This window comes from Trichosurus vulpecula, chromosome 8 (assembly GCF_011100635.1).
Source record: "Trichosurus vulpecula isolate mTriVul1 chromosome 8, mTriVul1.pri, whole genome shotgun sequence".
Classification (NCBI taxonomy): Eukaryota; Metazoa; Chordata; class Mammalia; order Diprotodontia; family Phalangeridae; genus Trichosurus; species Trichosurus vulpecula.
In genome coordinates, this window is record NC_050580.1 from 210,154,662 (window position 1) to 210,180,650 (window position 25,989).

The 25,989-nt window shown below is 35.1% G+C and overlaps 1 protein-coding gene across 9 annotated transcripts in view; it reads left to right on the top strand.

Moving 5' to 3' along the window:
* The window catches only part of KTN1 (kinectin 1), a 157,577-nt gene that overhangs the window by 103,347 nt on the left and 28,241 nt on the right, over positions 1 to 25,989 (top strand). For 5 of the 9 annotated variants that reach the window (XM_036734462.1, XM_036734464.1, XM_036734463.1 and 2 more), the window contains 9 exons: positions 1,921 to 2,011; positions 2,402 to 2,470; positions 3,004 to 3,041; positions 4,645 to 4,735; positions 4,823 to 4,891; positions 12,603 to 12,640; positions 14,564 to 14,654; positions 16,474 to 16,560; positions 20,273 to 20,362. In XM_036734462.1, coding sequence (XP_036590357.1) covers positions 1,921 to 2,011; positions 2,402 to 2,470; positions 3,004 to 3,041; positions 4,645 to 4,735; positions 4,823 to 4,891; positions 12,603 to 12,640; positions 14,564 to 14,654; positions 16,474 to 16,560; positions 20,273 to 20,362 — 664 coding nt within the window. Of the gene's footprint in view, positions 1 to 1,920; positions 2,012 to 2,401; positions 2,471 to 3,003; positions 3,042 to 4,644; positions 4,736 to 4,822; positions 4,892 to 12,602; positions 12,641 to 14,563; positions 14,655 to 16,473; positions 16,561 to 20,272; positions 20,363 to 23,574; positions 23,679 to 25,989 lie in introns of all 9 variants that reach the window. The other 4 variants (XM_036734466.1, XM_036734467.1, XM_036734469.1 and 1 more) reach the window with 2 other exon arrangements.

Sequence of the window (25,989 nt, forward strand, 5' to 3'; positions counted from 1 at the left end):
TGATTTTATTTCTAATACAACATTTTCATTTTAGATCTGGGTGAAAGCTTTTTGGTGAAACTAGGCTACCTTCTTTTTTATATTAAGCTGTATGTTTTAACTATATTACTTCTTTAAAATCCAGAGTTTTGAAAACTTATTTTAAAAATTATTCAGCCTCAGACACTTAACATACTTATTAGCTGTGTGACTTTGGGCAAGTCACTTAACCCCAATTGCCCTGCCTTCCCCCCTCCAGGAAAAAAAAATTATTTTAAATATATTTTAAATACCTAATAAAAATGATCTTAAAATACAGTATTGGTCTGTAGTCAACAAATGTATATATTAAGCACATGCTATACTATCTATAGACTCTGGGCATACATAGACAAAAATGAAAGTGTTTCTAACCTTAAGCTTATGATTTGCCATTTGAGGGAGTAGAAGGGAAGATGTGATACAGTTTCACTACATGTTCACTAGTGAGTAAATACAAGGTATAAATGAAATAACTTCAAGATATGAAAAGATGCTCATACTTCAGTGATCAGAAAAAGCCTCATGGGAGCTGGCAACTGAGCTATGCTTTGAAAAAAGCTAAGTCTCATAGGAGGCAGAGGTGAGGAGTCTGTTCCAGACATTGGAGGTGGGGAGGACTATGAAAAGACAGCTAGAATGTCTCTTATATGAAACATTAAGTAACCTAGTTTGACTGGAAAGGAAAATTTGAAGAGGAATAATATGAAATAAAACTGAAAGCTAGATAGGAGCTAAATTTTAGAGGGCTTTAATTTCTAGGCTGAGGATTCTTAGATCCTAGAAGCAATAGGGATCCATTGAAGAATTTTTAGTAACATGAGTTTGTGATGTGGTTAGATCCAAATTTTAGGTTTTGCAGCTGCATGGAGGATGGATTGGCAGTAGAAGAGACAGTAGGTAGTGAGATCAGTTAGGCTTTCACAATAGTCTAGGTAAAAGGTGATGAGGAGCTGTACTAGGGTGCATCCTCTTTGAGTAGCAAGAAAGATATGGCTATAATTGTGAAGGTGTGATTGATAAGACATACCAATGAATTGGATGTGGGAGTTGAAAGAGAGAAATAGCACATCCTTCATCAACAGAAGTTTTGGGAGGAGATATGTTTTGGACATGTTAAGTTTGAAATTCTTTTGGTACAACCTGGGGGGAAATGTACAAAAGTCATCGGGTAATACATGACTGGAGTTCAGGAGAGAGAGTAGGACTGGGTATGATTTGGGAGTTATCCATAAATAGATGGTAATTGAACCCTTGGGAACTTGACTAGGTCACTGAGAATAGTGTTGAGAGAGAAGTAAATGCCCAGGATAAATTCTTGGAGATGCCCAGAGAGTGAGTTGTACAAGGAGGATGGTACTATAAAGGATACTGAGAGGGGCTGGTAAGATAGATAAGAGGAAAACCAAGAGTCACAGTGTCACAGAAGTCAAGGAAGAAGAAAGTCCATAGAAGGTATTATAGATGGTATGCCTCAGATGAGATATTTTGAAGGAAAAATATATAAGTATATGCTATAAAATATAATTAGATAAAAAATTTATACATTTCTTTAGAATAAAATAAAGTGTTTTATTCATTTTTGTTATTTGTTTCCTTTGCTATCACCATTTTCATTATTTTCCTTCTATTAATGAAAAATAAACTGCACTGAGGCATGGCCTACATTTGGATTAAATATATTATCTCTAACATAACATCTAGTTAGTAACCAGTTTTATTATTGTCTCAAACTTTATTTAGCATTTATTTTGAAATGTTTTTGAATGAAGAAATACTCATTGGCAAAAATATTACTAAGCACTTGCAATATGTACTGATTTTGGTGTTTAGTCTTTCATCATTAAAAAAAAAAGGTTGTTTGAACATTTTATCTGTAGTTCTTGTAAATTTATTGTACAGATTAAAAGGGAAGGAAGAACAGGAGAATACCATGAAGGCTGTATTAGAAGAGAAAGAAAAAGATCTTGTTAACAGAGGAAATTTGTTGCAGGTGAGAAGTTTCAGAATAAAGGCACCATGTACATTCTGGGGTGTGAATGAGAATCCTCCACTCAAATCCTGCTTTGAAACCTCATTGTTCTATTAAAGTGTCCCTTATGGCTGCAGGGCATAGCTCTGCAGGTTTCTTACCAAGCTAGAAGGGTTTTGAATGTGGAATTGGTGATATTGTTGAATAAAGATGAGCTTAGTTAAGTTCCAAAATCTTGACCACCCTATCATGAATTCTTGACTATATTAAATCATGAAGAAAATCTGCTAAGGTTTTTGATGGTTTACAATATGCATCAGTAGAGGGGTATTGACACTAATGTAATCATGGCTTTGTTGAAGTCGGAGAATCAAAATATCAGCTATGCTTATCTTTACTTTTATATCCAAGGACCTTCAAGATGAAAATGCAGCTTTAAAAGCGCATGTTCAGGAAATAACGCAACAGAAATTACAGCAGGTATGTTATGAATTAATTGTACCTGGGATTGTGTATGAATTTAATTAATTTATTGAATTGGAGAACAAAATAGTAAATAATGTCTTAAGTTTTTTTAGGGAAATTATTTTCTGATGAGTATATGTTTTCTGTTTATAAAAAACTGTTTCTTTTTTTGTTGTTTTGTTTTAGCCACCAGAAAATTTAAAGCAAGATTTATTGGTCAGATGTTGTAAATCTTCTCAACTCTTATAACTGAATGAATCCATTCATTCTAATAGATTTTGTACTTTTATCCTTAAATATCTTAACCTTAAACGATTTTAATCTATCAACTGCCCTAAGTCCTTCTGGAAACAGATAATTATGCATCTTAAATTCAGTAATCGAACGAGATAGCTCCTTTTTGTAATATATCATGGTTGATGTTGAAAAGTAAATCTGTACTAACTTGCAATTTTATCAAGATAAATTGTATTTTATTTGAGTATGCAGTATCTTTTCAATAAATGAATTTTTTTGATGTGTTACCAAAATGTGAATTTATTTCTTAGGCATCTTCTGCATCACAAATTCAAGAACTTGAGAATATGTGAGTATTTATTTATTTATTTGTTTATTTATTTAGCAGTAGACATATGTAGTAGTACCTCCACATGTATGTTTTTAGTTCTGAGTTTGCCTAGAAATAGTTAAAGAACGTTGATTTTTTTTTAAACCAAAAATTTTGTTTTTTAGTCATACAAGTTGTTGTCTAAGGACAAGTAAGCACACCAAGATTCTTTGTAAAGCAAAGTCACATGGAGAGTTTTTGAATGTCTAGAGGAATTTCTCCCTTTTCTTCCTTTTTCTCATATGGTTCTCTGCATGCTTAGCACATATCGGTTTTTAAAGTTTGAATGAGTGAATAAAGTGTTAAGTGCTTACCATGTGCATAGTATTTTTCTGAATGCTCCAGATAGAAAACTAAGACAGTCTGTTCTCAGGAAGGTCACATTCTAACAACATGTGTGTAAGGTTTCAGCGGCAAGTCAGATGGAGAAGTCCCATGGTCTTTAGGGTACAATGGCAATAGAGATGGTAAATGCCTCTTTTGTAATGTTATTTTCTCTGAGAAAATTACGAGTTTCTGATGTTGAACCATTTGACCTTGGTAACAACAACTTTCTTTTTGAGGTCTTCAAGGAGGCTGTGATCAAATTCTCCTGAACATTAGTAATGTAAAATGAGTTCAGCTTTAAAGAATTTTTTAGTTTTATTGTCAAACATCTGAAGGGCATTAAATAACATTTTATTAACTCATGCATCATTTATGGGAATACTTATATTGCTATGTCCACATGTATCTGTCTCTTGATATTTATGTCAATAGGTCAATATAGATGGATACCAAAATGTGACAAAACTTTGAAATATTGAAGGGTAGATCACTGGCTTTGAATGTATTTTTTTATTTTTTTTTTAAATGGACAAAAAATCTCTACCAGAAACTTTGAATATAATCTGAATTCTTATACTTGGCTTTATTTTACAAATTGCTTATTAAGAATTGGTATTGATAATGACTGTTGTGTCATTTGTCATATTGTATGGGAGGTATGAATGTTCCTTTAGATGTCAACCAAGGAAAATCCTGTCATCTTGGTCTGATCAAACCTGGTTTTTTGGACTAAATTTGGTATTGAGTACCTGCCAAATTTCCAGTGCTTTGGTAAACTGTGCAAGAGAAGCACTTGTATCCAGGGGAGAATCCTGAGAATTGAATTCTAGTGTAAAAATCTATCAGTTTTTTATGGCTAAGGTTGTTTAGAAAGTTGTTTTCATCTGATAACATTTTACTTGTATGATATGAAATGGTGGTGAGTAGTTGTTGTTGTTGTGCAGAGAAATTGTGACTGAGAATACCTCTTAGCTAAAAGTACCCGTTATGATTACTTTTGTAAGTATTAAGCATCAAATAAAACAGTAGGAGTGATTTCAACAGATGGTTCAAATTATCTAGGACAATAAGGTGCAGAGTTGTACTAGAGGAGGTAGTTATAGGAAAAGTTCGAAGGATATTCAGTGTGTTTGGGAAAGGAAATCCATGGTATTTCTTATGTTATACCTATTTTAGATTAGATATACTAAAGTTTAATTATAATTCCTTTTTTGTGACAGATGAATTTAAGGATTTAAAATGATTTTTCTTCTAGCTTAAAGGCAAAGGAAGATCAAATGAAGTTAATGGAAACTATTTTAGAAGAAAAAGAGAGAGATCTTTGTTACAAAGGGAAACTACTACAGGTGAAGATAATTGATTGGGTTAATGAATTTCTGTTTATGCGAATTTAATACAAATCAACAAACAGTTCATTATCTCTATTTTGATAGGATGTACTAGATGAAAATAAGCTGTTTAAATGTCAACATGAAGCACTTCAGCAGCAGAACTACCAACAGGTACTGTCATATCTTAATCTTTTTAGTCTTGTATAATCTTAAAGTTGGAAAGGACATTTGAAATTAGTCATTTCCAAATTTTATGGAGTGATGTCCTGTATTTATTTTAAAATTTTGTTTCATTCCTCATGCAGATTTCATGAAACGACCTATGCAAATAATTTTTTAGTGCTTATTTTAGTCATATAAAATAAAGTTACTATGATTTTTATAACACTGCTATCAATTTTATAAAAATAGATGTTAAGTGGAGCTATGCTACACCCAGCTATACAATCATGGCATCATAGACTGAGAATAGAAGAAACTTTCAAGATGTATCTAATCCACTCTCCTCATTTTACTTTTGAGAAAATTGAGGCTAAGAGAGGCCAAGTGACTTGTCCAACAGCATACTGATAGTAAGTGGCCAAGTCAGTATTGGAATTCTGGTCCTTTGACTCCAATTCCAGCACTCCTTCCATTGTTGCGCACTGCCTTTCAAAGGCGAACAAGAAAACACAGTGGTGGCCTGTAAACCTTTGTGAGGAAACCTACTAGATACTTGGGACACAGGGGTTGGTTGGGGAAAGGCATGGAGTGATTATCCTACCCCCGCTGTTGGTAGGCCTAAGTATATCCTCAGTTGGTAAACCTGCAGTACCTTGCCTTGGGAACTCCTTTCACTCCAGGGATATGTGGGAGGACTGTGCATGCTATACTGGCACTAGTGCAGGTTAAGGAGTTATAGCACCATAGTTCCCTGACTGCTAGACTGTTTCTTTGTGTCCCTACCCACTCCATCTATAGAGAAATTAGTAAGTTTAGTCCCATTTGCTGCAGGGTAGGTCTGGTGAGAAGCACTTATTGGCATTGGAGGTACATTGTCACTGTTCTTCCTCCTTCCAGTGAAGTGTCCTACCCTTTTCTCCTTATGGTGTGGTCTCTACCAGAACCGGGAAGAGAATGCAGGCTCCAAGGGTCTCTGTGTAAATTTCTTTCTGCACTCCACTTCCATTGGAGCAAATTTATATGTCAGTGTGGGTTTTGATGATGGTGATTTAAAAAAAAAAAGTAGATTATTTATGCATGAATTGTGCTAAATATACCTTTTTTTCTTTTCATTTCTTTGTATGTACCCCAGGGCAGTAGCATACCATAGTTTGTAAAACTCTGTTCGGTCATCTTGTCCAATCTCCTCTCTAATGTACGAATCCCTTTAATGACAATTGGCAAATAGTCATTTGACCTTTGAATATATTCAGTGACAAGGAGTTCACCACTTTACAAGGCAACTTATTCCACTTTTGGACAGTTATAATGGTTTATTTCCTGTTTCACTGAGCTGAAATCTGGCTCTTTTAAGCTTCCACATGTTCCTAGTTCTGTTCTTTGTAGCTATGGCATGGAGAGACAGTATGTTTTATTGGAGACATCCCTGGACTTGGAGTCAGAATACGTCAGTATTAGGCATGTGACATTTAGCTACCATAAGCCCCGTTTTACTCACAACTTCCCTGTTAAGGTAGATAGTGCAAATACTATTAATTCCATTTTATAAAGTGCTTTGTAAACTGTAAAGTGCCATTTAAATGTGAGTTATTTTATACAGATTAAGTCTAATACCTCCTTAATATGAAAGCCTTTCAGATGTTTGAATTGACATATCAGTCTTCATATAACATTTATTAAGACCTACTACATAATGATAGAACAGTACAAAGATGAGACACTCTATTCTCAATGAGTTTATTATTTAGTAGGGGATACAGGGTGTACATAAATGACTATAATACGAAATAATAAATATGGAGGAGGTAAAAACAAAGTAGGTGAGGATTAAGGGGACAAAGATGGTGAGGAAGGTCAAGAAGATTTTATGAAAGAATGAAGCTCTCAGCAATTGAGTTGAGAGGACATCCTAGGCATAGGGAACAGGAAGAGGACAGCACAAGATACAAACTGAGAGTATGAAGTAGTTCAGTTTCATCAGAGCATACGGTACGTGGAGGAGAATAATATCAACTAAATCTGTAACATTGTGGGAGTTCTCAGGAAAGAGTTTTATTGAATCATTGAACAATAAGTAAAATTTTGAACAGAGGAGTGAAAAGTTCTTGAAGTGGGAGAGTGGGTGAAATTATAAAGTTAGGATGAATAGCAAGTTTTTGAAGTTTTCTGCATTGAGTCTAAGCTATATCCGGTAGTGTCCAGGTTGCATTTTCTTGTAGAAAGTTGGAGATATGAATCTGGAGTTTGAAATTGTTAGGGTCAAATGAGATAATGCATAGAGAGCATAAGCCATGAAGGACTACGTAAATATTAGCTCTTGTATTTTTCAGCTTTTAGAGATATCTTTGACTCTTAGCCAAGCTGTGTAGTGTAGTGTAATAGGAAGAATTCTGGACTTGGAATCAGATGTCCTCAATTTAATCTCTGGCCCTACTACTTACTGTCGACCATTGTGATTTGAGCAAATCACCTAGCTTCTCTAAGATTTGCTACCATTCTTGATTCTACATCTCCTCTATTCCATCCATTTCCTTCTCTTCGTTCACATTTATCTCTACTTTAGACCGAACCCTTATTACCTTTTGAATATGCAATTATGATTACCTCCTATCTAAACTCCCTGACTCTAGTTGCTCCCCACTCTAATTTATCCTTCCTATAGATTTGGCATAATCTTCATAATACAGAGACCCCTGATCATGCCATTCCTCAGCTTAAGCTGATTTCTTAGTCTGTCATTAAAACCCTCTTCAATATGATGCCCCTTGCTATTTACAGCCTTCTAAATCCTATTCCCCTTTATGTCTTCTGTGCCCCCCCACCTCAGCCCGACCAGGTTTCCCTATCTTGACCAGGCTCTTAGACCTAGTTTTGATTGGCATGGAAGTTTTGATCTGGGGCATTTTACCCCTTTCTAGGCATGCCAGTGGCCTTTCACTTTCAGAAGCTTACCATATTAATGCTAAATTTAATGCATACAGATATTTGACCGGTCTAGCCCAGTGTAGCTTGGAAAAGCTGGGCTCAAGGCCAGCCTCAGCCTTCAGTAACTGGGATCATAGGCATATATCACAACACCCAGTCCCTTTGCACATTTCCAAAAAACCTAGACTTCCCTCTGGCTGTTCTTCAGTGTAGTCACTTAGGCTGTTCCCTGTGCCATGAATATACTTACTTCTCATTCCTATTTGAAATCTTTTTCTTCAGGAACACTGTCTAAATCTTCTTCCTAAAATGTAAACCCCTTTAGATTGAATGCCATCACTTTCATGTTTAGGAATATCCTTTCTCAATGCCCCCCAGTGCCTGACACATTCATTCATGAAACATACATTAGTGACTACTCTGTATAGAATATTTTATTAGGCCCTGGGGGAAATAGAAAGTTGAAATAAGACATGGTCACTAACCTCATGGGCCTGAACATAAATTATCCCAGTAAAAGGATAATACATAAGCATAGTTAACTAATGCTAAGCATTGCATGATAGATACTTTACAGTAATGAAATATAAAGTTCTGTGTCAAGGCCAAGATTGGGAAAGCTGTTAACAGCTGAGACAGGGACGAGTTAGAAGAAATCTTCAGGGTAGGTTGTGTATTTGAGTTGGACTTTAAAGAGATGAGTGGGAATTAAACAGGCAAAAAAGAGAAAGGATAGGTATTCTAAGTCAGGGCTGTCCAACCTTAGGTTTTTATTGGAACAATAGACAAGATATTTGATTTACCATTTTAGTGAGAGATCTGAGGTAGCTTGGCTTTGTTTACTAAAGCATTTATGTAAATTTCTATGCTTGTAGGCGGCCGCATAAATCGCACTGGGGGCCACATTTTGGACAGCCCTGTTCTAAGTCATAGAAAATATTGTAAACCAGCACACAAGTGGGATACTGCAGGCCATGTTTAGGGAGTGCAGAGAAAAGTTCATTTTGGTTGAAGGGAAGTTTTAAAATACTTAAATAGATCTGTGGTCTCGTTGATTCAAGAGCTTTCTCCAGTGATAACGTGTCAACCCATTTATGCTTGACTGAGTCCTCCTAAAAACTCACTGCAAGGGGTTCAGCCAGAATGCCAGGTGCCTTGCTCACTTGTTCTGACATTGTGAGGCTGTGGGCGGAGCACTCTGGCCACCTCTTGCTCTTGTCATATCACCAGCCCATCTTTTCCTTCTGTCATACAGTTCTTTGATGATATCTGTTTTGCCTGTTCTTCTTTGAAGTTTCTCTTTTGTTGCAACTTTTGATAGCTTAAAACTGCACCAAGTCTTTTGGGATAAAGAATGTGTCATAGCCTGCTCACACCCATGGTGTGCTTTACCGTTGCCATTTGTGTCATATTTGGCTTTTAGTTCTTGAAGGTAGTAGTGTTTCATTTCTTTATTGCTATATAGCAATATTAGTATAGATAGGCCTTTGTTTTCATGGGTTTCATGGGTCAGTAAAAGAACTTTGCTATTTCCCAAAAGCAGTTCAGTCCACTCCCTTCCTCTTGTTCAAGTCTGTGTCGCGCTCTACTGTCTGTCTCAGACATACATACTGTTGAACAAGCTCTATAGGGTTTCTACCTAAATGCAAGTTAAAATATGGGCAGGAGACATTCTTCAGCCACTTGGTCCTTCCTTTATGGACGGACAGGTCAAATTCCTTTGAATGTTTACAGCATTTAGGGTCTTCAGTGTTCTGAAGGGACTTGATACAATTAGCACAACATCATTTTGTAACAAGATGACCTAGCAGACTTTACCATCCAAGAGAAATCCTTCCTTGATCTGGATCTCCTCTATCATAATAGTGCATACTTTTGCCAAGCATGTCTCCCTGTTTTGTGCCTCACCTCTTATGAATTATCAGCAAACAGTGTTATTTTTATTGTTATATCTTTAAGAAATATTGAATAATATCGACGTACTGTTGGGAGACACCTATTTGTTAAAGATTCTATAAGATTCTATAAGGTGGTGTTTTACCAAATTGTATTCTTTTTCATAATTAATAAACAATAAGCACAGTGGTATTTTAATATTCCCTACATTTTTCTGGATACATGGAGTGAGGGCAAGTTAGGAGTTGAATATAATGTCGAGGTTATGTACCCGAAAGCCTAAAAGGATGGTGGTGCCTTCAACAGAACTAGGGAAGTTTTTCTTCGGACATGTTGAGTTTTAGATGTTTGTGGGATGTAATCCATCTTGAAATGCTCAATAGGTATTAAGTGGTGCAGCTCAGGTTATTTTGAAGTTCAGAGGAGAGACTGAGCCTTTGTCAGTCATCTATATAGAGATGATAATTACACGCTTGGGAAGTGATGACTTTACCAAGAGAGAGGGGAGGAGCCAGGAAGGAACCTTGAGGAATACCCAGAGTTAGGGGGCATGAGGTGGTTGATGAGTCCCCAGAAGAGGTAGAGAAATATCAGGTAGTTGAAGAACCAGAAGAGAGACTAGTTCCATGAAAACCCAGAATGTAGGAAGTTTCCAGAAGGACAGTGGATGGTCAGCAGGGTTGCATGCAGCAGATAGGTTGAGAAGAATGAGGACTGAGAAAAGACCATCAGAGTTGCTAATCACTGGTAACCTTGGTGAGAGCAGTTTTCATTTGTGGTGAGAGGTCAGGAGCCAGATTGTGTAGGGTCAGTTAGTTATGGAAGCAGATGAAATTGTTAAGGGTATAAGAGTATAGTGTTAAAGTAGCATATAGAGAATAGGACCCAAACCTGAAATACTGCTATTTAAAGATTGGGAAGAGCAGCCAGCGAAGGAGACAGATTGTACTTCCTTTCTTTCCTCTTCTTTTCTCTTCTGTAAGATAAACATTTCTACTTTTTGAACCAATCCTTATGTTTTCAGTTTGCCTCCCTTGGATATTTTCTTCTGCTTTATCTTTTCTTTCAGTCATATGATGCTCTATTCCTGAGTCTTTTGACATATGAACTGCTGTTTAGGTGTGTCTCTGTCTTCTCTACTGTTTTGTTAAGTCTGAGTGTATTTAGTTGTTTAATTGGTATTTATGGATGCAGGGAATTTCTTTTTGTGTTTTAATTTGTAGATTAGAATATTGTACATATTTTTTGATACTTCATTATAATAAGTTGCCAATTACTAATTTAAAAGAATATCCCAATAATAGCAGACCTCGCAAAAGCTGCCTATACTCCCCCAGGATTGAATAATAACCTGTAAGAGAGTCAAGTTGAGTAATTTTAACATTCTTTACTCATTGTTCTTGACTTGTATAACCACTTGTTTTTAAGTCATGAAATAAGAAACAAAGATATGTAAAATAGTTTGGGTACAATATATTAGCTTGTCTATTTAAGAAAATTTTTCTTCTAGTTCTAGAAAAGAGAGGAAAATATGGAAATATTTGCTGATATTCTAAATTGACAGACACACTGACCAAGAATAAGACAGTATAGAGGTTAGAAATGTGCAGCACAGAAAAAAATGTACTTCACATTTATATAGGGCTTTAAGGTTTACAAAGGGCTTTTCCCATAACAGCCTTGTGTGAGAAGTAGTACAAATGTGATTATTCCTGTTTTACAACTCAAACTGAGGCTGAGAGAGGGGAGGTGCTTTACACTCTGGCACAGAACTAAGAAATTTCAGAGCTTTCATGAGAACTTAGGTTTCCTGGCTCCAAGTCTATGACTTCTTCAGTTACACCCTGACTCTTAAGCTAGTGCTTTGTACAAGATAGACCTATAAAGTTGAAAATTTTAGAGGTTTTCTTGACAGTGCCTCTGCCTCATACCTGTCTGATTCTGTCTCAGCCTCCTTTGCTGACCTATCATGCACATCTCACTGTGGGCAGACCCTAAGGCTCTGTACTAAGCCCTCTTGGTTTTTTACTTGCTTCTTTCTTGGTGACATAATTGGCTCCCATAGATATAAATAACATTTTTATACAAATTATTATCTAATTTTAGTCTTTCCACAAATTCCTATTGGCAGTTTCAGAGCATATTGTCCTTCAGTTATCTCAAAGGCAACATGTCCAAAACAATACTTTCCCCAGTATATGTGATTTGTTATATTTCCCCCCAAACTTCCTTATTTTTGTTGAGAGTACTTACCAGCCTGCTATTAACCCAAATTTCAAATTTTTGAATCATTCATGACTTTCCTTACCTAACATTCTGTCTTACCCAACATATTCTGTCTGTTGGCAAGGCTTGTTGATTCTAACTCCACACCCTTTCTCACATCCCTCCCTTTCCTCTACTCACATAATTGCCACCATAGTTCGGGTCCTCATCACCACTGAATTAGAGGATCACTGTCCAGTCACTTCATCCATGTGGACACTGTCTTCCAGTAGTGATCACAATCCTCCTCTACCTTAGGGAGTTTTCCTTCACTATCAAACAATTATAACCTGGTGGCCAGCCTTCTTATACTTTCAACTTTCACTTGGCATTTAATATTCTGTTACTGGGTTGGAGGATGTTGTGAATAAGTTTCCATGAGTTTAGGTTGTAAGCTCCATTGTTAAAGCAAATGGTGTAGAGAAAACAAGTGAAGGAGGAAGATGGGTTTTAATTTTATCTTGGAGTGGGAAATCTTTTCCTCTCACTTTGACCTTAGAAAAATGATGGTTTTAAAATTCTGAGGATATTAGAAGTACAAATGAATTGCATGTGTGGCACTTGCAAAATATGAGATGCTAAATATCATCCAGAAAGCATTGTTTTAAAAATAAAATTTAAAACTATTTTGTAGATATCTTCTGTGCCCCCACATGAAGAGTTGTTAAAAATGTAAGTAAGAATTTTGATTCACTTTTGGTACTTCCCTCATTCAATGTTTTTTGTGCTCTTTTGTGCTACAGGGTCCTGAGGTACTTAATTCTGTGCGTTTTGCAAACCTGTTGTATGAAGTAATATTCTCTTCTTTCATTTCCTTGTGTTCTATGTATTTACTGAACTATCAGCAACTAGAATTTATTTCCGGCTATTGAAGGGGAACAGTGGTGTAGATGATTCCCCAAAATGTTATTTGTATTTTTGAATCATTTTTATACATTGTTATTTTACCTTATTTTTACTACTATATTTTGTTTTTATATCACCTTCATTCCCAATATGTTCTTCCCCTTTCCCTACCCAGTGAGCCATCCCTTGTAACAATGACTAAAAAAAAAAAGTTTAGTAAAACCAGTCAGTACATTAATTGTATCTGGCAGTATATCTAGTTTTACTTAACAAGGTTGTGTTCAGTTTTTTAGAGTTCACAATCTTTCAAAACAAGTAACAAAGCCATTTTCTGAAGACCAATTTGAAAACACTGGTTGTCCTTCTAAATCTCTATTATAATCTCAAATGAGGCCTTTTTCTATTCCTGTGTTTTTATTTAGGATGAATAATGTAAATCATTGGTCTGAGCTGGGCTACGCTTTTATTCTAGGTTTTACTCTCTTTTTGGCTCTTGTCATCTGGGAAGGGAGAGTTAATTTTTCCTGGAAGCAATTTCAGATTTCTTTTCCTCTTAGTTTCTTACGTGGCTGCATTCAGATTCTCATTTTTAAATTGAACGAATAGATGTTTATATCAAATAAGGTAATAGCTACCTAATTACTGTATTAAAGTTAAATAAAAATTATTCTTAAAAATAGTTAAAAATAAAGTTTGTCCCCTCTTAAGCTTGTTATTGAGAGTTTAGAAATTTATTGAGGATAATAATCCACAGTGTAAATGAATAGTTTGCCAGAAGTTAACTAGAAACTGACTGAGGCTTTAGCATGAGGAAAGGGTTATTTATAGTTTTGGCCTACCCTCTAACTAGTAAATTTCTTTCATTGTAAGATAAGTAGATTGTAACATATGTACACAGTCTCCTCTTTCTCTTTGTCCTTGTTGTTACTGTCTTCCCTCTTGCATTGTTCTTTAGTAAATTGTAGAAAATAGACTAGAAGAAAATGAATTTGACAAAGGAAAAATGTGGAGTATCTAATAATATGAAAGGAAAGAGATTAGTGTCATGCTACTTTTGATTATGATAAAACTTTTCAGAAAAGAGGATTTCCATTTTTTGAATTAGAATTTATGTATAATTTTGCTTCACATCTTTGAAAATACATGCTTTCTACACCACCACCACCACCACCACCTGACATTTATATAGTGCTTTAAGGTTTGCAAAGCATAATCTCCCTTTTATCCTCACTTTTCCCCTTTTAACCCCCCCACTCCTCCAACCCCTTTGAAGTTGGTAGTTAACCCCATTTTATATACCCCAAGACCCAGTCTGAGGGGTCAGGTAACTTGATCATTGGTCATATAGCAAGTAAATGGCAGAGGTATTATTTGAATTTTTTTTCCTGACTCCAAGCCCAGTATTGCATTAAACCGCATTACCTCTGCAAGTGGCTTAGATGAAAACGGCTTCCTCCACGATTACCTTGTCAGACATCTGAATGGGGATACTGTTCATTCTCAGCAAAAACAACAAATTTTTGACTCTTAAAAATTCTAAGAACTTCCTTTCATCTGTGTCTACATATTAGTTTAGTTTTAAGGCAGACTTATTTTTAGTGGCATGGTGATAATTCTTGTTTAAGATGTTTACTGGTGAACTGTTTGAGAGTGTGTGTGTTGCTTTTAAAGCATTTGCTTTTCTTCCCATTGAGAAGATGTAAGGATATCTAAATTACTTTTTTTGGTCACTTACTCATCACTGTTTAGGGTTTCAGCAAAAGAAAAAGAAATTACTGGTCTTCAGAATGAGCTAGATGCCCTGAAAAATGCAGTTGAACAACAAAGAAAGAAAAATAATGTAAGTACATGTCTTTAAAGAAGTTTTTTCTGTACTTCATTTCTGAAATAACTTTTTTTAAAATTTATTTGTTTATTTTTTACTTTAGGTCTTTAACACAGACAACTTTTTCCTACATGAAGATTTTTCCATAACCATTTCATTTTGCAGGAGAGTAGATTTGCTTTTGGGGAAAATTTAATAATGGTCAATTCTTTTGAATTTATAATTTGAAATTATAATCATTGTCAAAGCTCTAATTTTTTACTGGAGTAATACTATTAAAAGTAATTTTCTTTTATATTTCTAATTGAAAAACTTATTTTTTCAACTGAATATAAAAAATGGTGTCAAAGGCATTTCTTCTCATTTAATTGGCTCAGCTTTTTGACACTAAAAATAAATTGTAGTAGCTATTGTCCATCTAATAGAATTTACATTTTGTAAGTGAGATAAATGCAAGGGCCAGTTGTAGGACTGACTTTTGCTAATTGAGTGTTACTGGAAGTAATAGGAACATTGTTTATTGTTTGGCTGGAGAGTGGGTGAGGTAATATCTTCTGGAATGTGTAGCCTGGTATTTAGCTACTTCTAATACCAGTCAATTGAGTAAGTGAATGCTAAATGCAGATTTCATAATTATTTAGGCTACCTAATCTGATGAAGATCTCTATGACTAGAAGCCAAGGTGTTTTTAGTTGCAAAAGGATAATTGCTGGCATTAAATAGGGGGGAAAGCATCCTAACTAAACGGTGATTGTTATAACCAGTGGTGTGTATATTTTCTAAGGCAAATTTAATATGTAAAATATTTATTATATACTTAAAGTAACATTTTCCTGCCATCCTGGGTTTGTCAGAATTAGGACTATGAAATGCCCTTTGTGCATTCTTATTACAATTCTAATAGGAAAGTACTTAAGGTGAGCTCACCAATATGCTAAACTTTGACATTTTATTTGTTTTGATTCTTACTGGATTCTAGGAAGTAACAGTTCACGTAATACCAGTAATGTATTAAGGTCACTGTTTGAATTTACCTTCAAGTAGTAACTGACAATATCGTATTCAGATGTGTATTTCTTTATATTTGCCAACATTAATACTGTTAAGTTGAGTCCTGAGAAATGTAGATTTCCAGCTACCAGTGTTTATTCTCTAGAAAGAGGAAATTTTTTTTGTGGTCTGCCCACTTGGCCTTAGTCAACTAGCTTGGACAATTCATATCAAGTTGTCTTGTGGAGTATACATTTGATTGGCCCTGCCAAGAAAGATGTAGGAATTAAAAAAGTTATTGTGCCTCTTTCCCTGGAAGAGTTGGAATTGTCTTTCTAAGTCAAGGGAAAAATCTAAGGAAAATTTGGTTGTTAGAAATAATATGTAGTTTCTGTTACTGATTTTGGACTTTGCACAAGCCATATAAGCTCTTGAGAATACTGCTGTATTTTCTGTTTATTAATTCTTTGCGGTTCATTACGCCTAAAATTCTGTTTGTAATCTTGTTGTGTGTGCTTTACTTTTTAATGCTTTCTTTTTCTGTCACAAGTAAAGTCAAAGTAGTGAACAGTATGATAATAACACTCTTAAAAACACTGTATTAGGTGTCTATATTCAGAACACATGAAACAACTGTCATTTTTCTCTTTCCATTTTAATGCTTGAACATCACATTAATGGGTTTTTTTTGTTGTTGTTATATTTCCTTCAACAAAATAATTTTGCAGTAACCAGCGATTAAATGCAAATTACTGAATGTAATGCAAAATACTGACAAAATTAAAGACAAAAAAATACTTTTAATATTGGCTGAACTGAAATAATTCTTTCTAAAAATAATTAGGACCTTCGGGAGAAAAACTGGAAAGCAATGGAAGCATTGGCATCAACTGAAAAAATGCTGCAGGACAAAGTGAACAAGACTGCCAAGGTTGTAATGCTAAGTCCTAGAAACAATGAGTTGAACAGAAACAATCTGCAGCCTGTCTTTACAAAAACAATCAAACTAGTGCATTTAACTTTTACTGCAATTTCAATACAAAAATTTATTCTTGATGAACATTCATATACATTCACCTGCTTCTATCTGTCTATTTGTTAAGCTTTTTTCTTTAATTTCTGGGCATGCTGATTTATTTGTTCACCTAATTGTTGAAGCTTTGGTGATATGTACTCTTGCCTGAAGAATCTGAGGACAGATACCTAATTTGTGATTTGTCTAGTGACCTTATTCTGTTGGCCGAGGGATACGTGTGTTTGTTTTCTAAAGAGGATTTCTGTAGCTGGAATTAATACAACTTTAAATCAGAATATCTGAACTCAAAATTATTTGGCAGTAACGAATGTTTAGATTCCTTCCCCAAGAATATCAGGCTACAACTTTTGAGCACAGAGTAGCAAGCAGAATTCTTGAAAAATTTTTAATTTTGTTACTTGAAGTAATTGATTCAGTGTGTACAAACTTGCCTTGAGATTAATCATTGAAGAATAGTCATGTTAGTCATGTGTTCTTGTGAAAAGTAGCTAATCTATAACGTTGTAAATGTAAATCTTACACATTTGGTTAAGAGAGGATAACAGTGCTCAAACTGTTATGGATGGTAAGCGTCAGAATGGTAAACGCGTTGTGCTTATGACGATTGACACTGTTGGACAACTGTTGTTGCTGGATTTCCTTATCTACATTCTGGCCTGCATGACACTTTCTCTTTCCCCTCTGATCTATGTGAGAGGATAGGTAACATCTCAAAATTTTAACATGTATCCTTTACCAGGTAGCAGAAGTAATATTTTCATTTTACAGATAAGGAGATTGAGGCTCACAGGTTGTGACTTACCTGTAATTACATGGCTAGTCAGTGGATGAGTTGTGACTCTAAACTTGGGTCTTTTAATTCCTTTACTTTCCACCATGCTACATTTCTTCATTAGTCAAAATTTCTAATCCTTTTAACATGCTCCAATAATCTAGGGAACTAGTGCTACCAGGCTGCCAATCTTGCAGGCAAGTTTGTCTCCCTAAATCCTTTTAGTTGTGATCTGAACTGTACTTTTAGTTCTGATTACCTAAAGGATAGAGATAAGTAGAAAAGAGACCTGGCCTCAAACTCAGGTACACCTGTGTGTTTGAGTCTAACCTCTAATATATATAGGCTACATGTCACTGAGCAAATTATTTAGCCTCTTTGTGCTTTATGAAACTCTTCCAGACTTTAAGTTACAGATTAAGTAGAAGGGAATTTCCTCTCTGGGACTTACCCCTATTGGTGTCTACGAGACTGTGTTGCCTACCCTTTATGTGAAGTGGTCAAGTTTTTTCCCTTCATCCTAGGGACATCAAGAAGTAATTTCCCATGAATGGTGGAGTATGATGGGTCTCTCTTGAGATCTGATTTATAATCCTTTCTCTTGTACTCCAGTAGTTAATTACTCACAGATGCCGTGGGTTAAAGTGCTGTTGACTCAGTATGATGAATTGTGTAAAATTGGAAATAATATATTCTGCCTTGAGAATATATAATTTTTACATGTAATGACACTATTAAGGTATAGTAAGAACTTAATCAGGGAAGCATTACCTTAAGTTGAATGAAAAGTCATGTGTTTCCAAGCTAATTTAAAATGGCAAATGTGTTTATTACTTATATTTTCAGTGACCAGTTTTGTTAATTCAGTATGACACACTTTTGGCATCTGTTATATTCAGACAAATAGTAAGAGTGAGCCGTCTTATTTTAGTTTCAATTTGGCACTCTAGAAATACTTGGTGGTTCAATATTGATATGTACTTAAAAATGGAAATGAATTCAATATAAACCCCTTAACTGCTAATATGATAAATGGAAGAATTTGAATAGTACAGTTAAAAAAAGAGTTCAGTATCTTATGGTAAGAGACCCTAGGTTTGAATTCCATTCCTGCTTCTTATTACTTATATGTGTGACCTTGGACAAAGCACTCACTGGGCCTCTTTTGCTTCATATGTGATGAGATGACCACTAAAGTGATTTCTAACTGAATCTATCATGCTATGAACTTTTCCCTTTAGCATTACTGATAGGTAGAAATAAAATTCCTTACCTTTATAATTATTGACTTTTTTTTTTTAAACTTTTGGTGTTGTCCCCTGAGTTGATCTAAATGGTTATTTTGTTTCTTACCTGAATGACTTTAAATTGTTTCACTAATTCCATAGTTAAGAATGATAGTGCTTAGTATTTTGTCCTTTTTTTGTTATTTTTGAAATAGTAATTCTCTAGCTTTTCTATACAGATGCACTTCACTTTTTGCAGATGTGTTCTTGAAAAATGGCGTGTGAATTGTCATAAATTAAATAATTTAAAATGTATTTCAGGAACCAACCATTAATGGAATTCTGCCTTACATTAAGGAAAGAAACCTTTTGTAAAGGGTTTTATGAAAATCACTCCTTAATTTGTCTGTTTTGATTTTTAAAAATGTATTGGACCTGCCCAAAGTAAAGTTCACTTGTCTAGATTTCAAGTTAGCAGTTATCTTTGTGATCTGTTTCTGGATCACAGTCTTAAATTCTCCTGTTCCATATACAGCTGGAAATGTTTGAATGACCCCTACAAAATTTGACAAGTACTGTTTTGAAAAAGGAAGGTTGTTTTCTTAGGCTGGTTCAAATGTGCTTTTTCACAGATTTCATCTGTCTTATTATAGATAACTCTTTACTTAGTTATATGTTATTTTTCTATTGAACTAAACAAATAGAACGTGATTAAAACAACCTAATTTTGACAACGTATAACACTCATTATAAATGAATTTAAGAATAAAAATCTTTTAGGAATATATATATACACACACATATATATACATATGTGTATATATATATATATATATGTATATACTCCTCTTTCATAGTGTGTTTCTTTAAATGTACAGCTGTTGGTCACGTGTCATATGTCACACATACTAAAATATTTTGTATATGTTTGTTATCTGCATAACATTATAAAATAAATTTCCTTTGTGAAACTTCTCCAACTCCCTACCCATCTTAAAATATGTGGTACTTTTCAAATTACAGTGTTCCAGATTTCTTGCTTACTCGTTTAATTTTCCTAGTTTAAACTCGTATTGAAGCTGGGTTTGTGAAATGTGCTCTGAGAATTTGAATCTGTACCCCACTGTGCTTATTGCCCGTAAACTGTGGGCTGTGTGCACATTGATGTTTGCTAGTCTGTCTGCCTGACTTGTGTCCTGCCCGGATGAAAGTCCAGGGGACTGCTGGGCTTCAATACTTTTCAAGCCAGAGTTCAGCAAATATTAAGTGCTAAATTTCATACTATTAGGTGTTATTATTATGCTTAGGATCGCTATTATTACTTTATATTAGGATTACTTTATATAGTTAGAATTACTTTATTACATTGAAAATGTTTGTGTAACTAAGTGTTGTTCTTGATTTACATGGTATAATATCTGGCTTTGATATCCCAGATACCTAATTTGGAATTAGTTTGATGCCTTGAATTAGAAGTATTTCTTAGTACTGTTTGAAAATGAAATTTTAAACTAGGTGACTTTTTTTGTTAAAAAAAAAAAAAGGTTGCATCCAAATTATCTCATGTTATACCAGTATGTGTGTGTGTGTGTGTGTCTGTATGCTTTAGGAGAGACAACAACAGTTGGAAGCTGTTGAGACCCTGGCTAAAGAAATTCTGAAAAAATTGTTTCCTGCAGTTTCTGTTTCTTCTAACTTGGTAAGTCCATATTCTATATTTTACATATCTGATTCCTTTTAGAATAATGTAGATGCTAATAGTTACATGATATTCTATAATCCTTATTATATATAGCTCTTGGATGCATTTTGAATAGCAGAATTCAAACAGAAACCAAACTTTATTCTAAAGATTGTTTACTAGTCACCAAACTTTCTGCTGTAAACTTATGCTTCCTATATATGAGGAGCATATTAGGTTGCTGCAGACAGTGTAGGGAAAGAAATAGTGCCTTTTTGCACATGGGATTATTTAGAATGCAACTGTTATTAAGTTACTCTTACTACTTAGTCATTTGGACTCTCTATTCTTTAATAATATATATGTATGTTAGTCAGTCTTAACTAGGTTCCTTGCTTAAAAGCCTTCCTTACCAGGTAGTTGTGAGGGACAAATAAAAGATATATAAAGCACCTTTCAGAATTTTAAAGAATTATGTATATGTCTATTATTGTGAGATACTTGAAACCTCAGAGTTGTGTTTCACACCTTCGCAGTATCTTTGACATCTGATTCTTCTACTCATTCCTACAGCTACCACTTTAATCGAAACATTCAGCACCCTCCCCTAAATTTATTTTACTAGTTTTCTTGACTCTTTTTTATTTCATCCTTCACACTGCTACCAGATTAATCTTCTGAGTGCATAAATCTATTCATATCACTCTGCTGACCAGAATCTTTAATTAGCTTCCCAATGCCCAATGAATTCAGATTTACTTAACAAACATTTAATAAGTGCCTATTACGTGCTTGGCACTGGGGCTTCTAAGATAAAAACAAACAGTCTTTGACCTGAAGGAATTTGCATACTGTTGGAGTAATATACTGAGTATATACAAGATAAGTTGAGGAAGGAAAGAATATTGACCAAATGTGATCAGCAAAGTCTTCTATAAAAGTTAGCCCTGAAGTTAAGCCTTGAAGGAGGCTAGGGGTTCTAAGAGGTAGAGAGAAGTCTAAAAGGAGTGCATTTCAAGCATGGCAGATGGCCTGCCCAAATACACAGATGCAGGAGATAGAAGTTAGGACTTCACCTAGTAGGCCAAGTGTTTGAAGAGGAATAATATGTGCAATCTGAAAAGGTAGATGGAAGTCAACTTGTTGAGCCCAAGCTGAAGAGGCAGTGTGAAACTTAAGTTGAATGAAAAGTCAAAGGCTTTTTTGAATAGGCAAGTGATGTGATCATTTGTGTGCTTTAAGAAGATTAATTTGACAGCTTTGTAAAGGAGAGACTGCAAAGAGGAGAGACTGGGAGTAGGGAGACCAATTAGGAGGCTATTGCAGTAGTGCACATGAGTGGCAATGATGACCTCAGCTAGAAGAAAGTGTGAATGTCTGAGATGATGTAGAGGTAGAATCGACAAGACTTGCCAACAGACTGCACATGAAAGTTGAAGGAAAAGGAAGAATAAAGGATTCCTGAGATTGTGAACCTAGGTGACTATTGATAATGATTTAAACAAATAACAAAGTCAGACTCCTTAAAGTGAACAAACATTCATTAAGTTCCTTCTGTGTGCCAGGAGTTGGGAGATACTAAGAAAAAGCACAACTCCTCATGGAACTGTGTGGGGAAAGCAACATGTATGCAAATAAGTAGATATAAAATATATGCAAACGAGTTTCCTCTCAGTGAGGGCGTAAGTCTGATTCAAAACAGAACAAGAATTCCTGATGACATATATAAGAACATAGAAAAATGAGATGGGGACAGTGAAGGGAGGGATGGGCCTGATGTGGATAGACAGAGCAGGAGATGTAATGGTCAGGAAGAAAGCTTTATTTGAAAAGAGGACTAGGAATTTGTTTTCGCTTCCCTTAATACCTAGCATGGCATTTAGCTTAATAATGTTTTGTTATATGTATCTTTTAAGGAGGAATTATAAAAATGATATTTGGTTATAAGTTACAACCATAATTATTTAATAGCATGCAAGACACCATTCTAAGTATTTTCTACAGGTTTGATGAGCTTAACAGCAAAAAGCAAGTCAGTGTGTAAAAGAATTGTTGGAAATCTTTTCCATGAACATAATTTAGCTAAAGTAACTATGTGTATGATTTCTGAGTTAGCTGTTTAATTACTTATGGTAGCAATTAAAGTAATAGAAAACAAGAAGTATATATCTTGATTTTTAATTTTATTTTTCAAATGCTAAGCATTTGTCTTAAGTGACTTGGTTGAAGTAATAGAAAAAAAAACCAACAATCTTTGATTAGGTTCAGCTGTTAAATATATGGAAAGGTCTTCAGTATTTTACTTAATATTTTAACATCATGAACCTAGCAGTGAAATAAAGAATTATTACAATGAACTATAACTAATTTTTTGATCACTCATTTTTGTAAGAATAAGTGGATTTTGGCCTTTTGATTTGATCAGTAATACAAGGAAGAGCTTATATGTGCATATTTTTAAAGGCAGTTGGCCAATCCACTAGCCTTTTTTCAATCCTCATCTTTTTGAACTCTTTGCAGCAGCCTTTGACACTGATGATCACCTTCTTCTCCTGGAATACTCTCTTCTCTTTAGGTTTTTATGACACTTTTCTTTCTTGATTCCCCTCCTACCTGTCTGATCACTTCTTGGTGGTCTTTTGTTGGATCTTCATCCAGGCCATGCTCACTAATCATGAATGTCCCCAAGGTCCTGTCCTGGGCTCTCTTCCCTCTATGCTATTTTACTTCATGATCTCATCAGCCCCCATGAATTCAATTGTTATCTCTATGCTGATTATTCTTAAACCTGCTTATCTAGCTCTGACCTCCCCCCTTTCACCAGTTTCCCTTTAGATCTCTCCAATTGAATGTTCTGTAGGAAACTCAAACTTATTATTACCAAATCAGAACTCATTTTATTTTGCCCCAAACTCTCCCCTCTTCTCAACTTTCCTATTTCTGTCACGGGTACCACCATCCTTCCAGTCAAACAAGTTTAGCATAATACCTGGCATGTGTTAAGTGTTTAATTCACTATGTACTGACTGATTAGGGGTGGGGAGGGAGAAGAGAAGGAGCATTTAAATGCCAGGCACTGTGCTAAGTGTTTTGCCTATGTAATCTTATTTGATCCTCACAGCAACCTGGAAGGTAGGTGTTATTATCCCCATTTGACAGTTGAGGAAGCTGAGGCAGATAGCTATTAAGTGTCTGAGGCTGGATTTGAATTTAGGTCTTTCTGATTCCAGGCCCAGTGCTCTATCCACTGCACCACCTAGCTGCTATTGGGGCAAGACCTCACTATTCGACAAAAACTGTTGGGAAAACTGGAAAGCAGTCTGGCAGAAACTAGGTATAGACCAACATCTCATATCATATGCCTAGACAAACTTCAGAAGGGTACATGTTTTAAACATAAAGGGTGACATCATAAACAAATTGGAGGAGAAAGGAAGAAATTACCTGTTAAATCTTTAGATAGGGGAAGAGTTTGTGACCAAATAAGAGATAGAGATGTTCACAGAAGGTAAAATGGACAATTTTGATTATATAAAAATAAATGGTTTTTGCACAAAGAAAACCAGCGCAGCTAAAATTAGAAGCAATAAATTGGAAGGAAAATCTTTGCACCAGGTTTCTTCCATAAAGATCTCATTTCTAAGATACATAGACAACTGATTCAGATTTATAAGAACAAGAGCAATTCCCCAGTTGATATGAAAGGATATGAATAGACAGTTTTCAGAGGAAGAAATCCAAACTCTCAATAACCATATGAAAAAAATTAAAATACTATACAGCTTTTTTTTTCTTTAAAACATTTGGGATCCCTTTTTAAAACATATGCGACTTGAAAATGGAACTTGAAATTGATACCTTGCACCATTTTTTGTTTTGGTTAGTTAAATAAATTGGTACATTTAGAGGCAACGTGGAGTAGCAGAGTTGGTGTCAGGAAGACTTCCATTTGAATCCTGGCGTTGCCATTTAATGCAGTACACTCTTAGGCAAGTCATTCAGACCTCCTATTGCCTGTGTCCTTGTCTGTAAAATGTAAAACCAGGTGATTTTTAACTGATATTATCTTTTGTTTAAACAATTGCCTTAATTCTCAAATATAGCCCTCCCTGACTTCCTGCTTATCAAGCTATTCCTTATAAGAAAGAAGGACAATTTAGCAAAGCTGTCCAACACTGTTGACAGTATATAAATTATCTACCACCCCCCACTCCTCCCTCTGCCACCCAGTAGACAGCAGCCTTCAGTTTTTCCTTTTTTTTTTTTAATTCTTTCCATTTACATTGTTGTAGTTACGGTGCATTCCAGGTTCTTTTTATTTCACTTTGCATCAGTTCCTGTAAGTCTCCCCATGCTTCTCTGACCTTATATTTGTTTTTTCTTATTGCACAGTAACATTCCCTTATGTTCATTTACCACACTTTGTTGAATCATTCTCAAATCAATGAATGTCTACTTTGTTTCCAGTTCTTTGTTACCAAAAAATATTACTATAATTTTAGTCTATATGGGATGTTTCTTTCTGTCTTTGCCTACCAGTGGGATCTCTAGGTCAAACAATTGAACTTTTTCCACACTTTTTAAAAGAGAATTCCAAATTGCTTTCTAGAAACTTTGGATCAATTCATAGTTCCACCAAATAGTGTGTCCATCTTTTTATGACTTTTCATCACTGACTATTTCTATTTTTTGTCATTTTTGATATCTTGCTGAGTGTGAGGTGAAACTGCCTAGTTATTTTTATTATTTGCATTTGGAATAATCTTTCATATGGTTATTAATGTTTTCAGTGAGAACTCTTTGTTCACATCCTTTGACTATTGGTCCATTGAGGAATGTGTTGGTTCCAGGTAGGGGTGGGTAGGATGAAGAATAATAATATGATTATAAAAAGTACTTGAATCCATATATTAGTAGTCAATAATAAACACTTATTAAGCACTTACTATGTGCCAAGCACTGTGCTAAGCACTAGGGATACAAAAAGAAACAAAAAGCAATCCCTGACCTCAAGGAGCTCACAGTTTAATGGGTGAGACAGCACTTAAACAAGGAGAGAATATACTAGAATTAAGAGGGGTTGGGAAAGACTTCCTGTACAAGGTAGGATTTTAGTTATGACTTAAAGGAAGCCAGGGAAGGCAGTAGATGGAAATGAGGTGAAAAAACATTCTAGGCATAGAAGAGAGCCAGAGAATGGGACCTTTAGCTACAATAAAATATATGGCAACTACTGAATCATGTGAGAATACTAGATATTTTTTGACACTTAAAAAGGGGTCCTCAAAAAGCTTGGGAACCACTGCTGTAAACTGTTATGGTTGTTCTCTATTCTCCATTGCAGCTGGATTTTGGAGTCGGAGGACTTAGGTTTGTATCCAAGTGCTTCCACTTTTAAATTCTCTATGAGGTTGGACTAAGATGGCCTCTATGGTCTTTTCCTATGCAGATCTATGATCCTTATAACTTTAATATTAGGTGCTTGTCAGAGATACTTGATAAAGATGTTTTTCTCCAGTTGATATCCTCCCCGCCCCCCCCCCCCCCCCGACCCTTTGTCCTAATGTCATGGATTTTGTACCTGGAAAAAGCTTCTGTTTCAGATAATAAAAATTATCCGTTTCATCTTTTGTGATTGCCTCTGT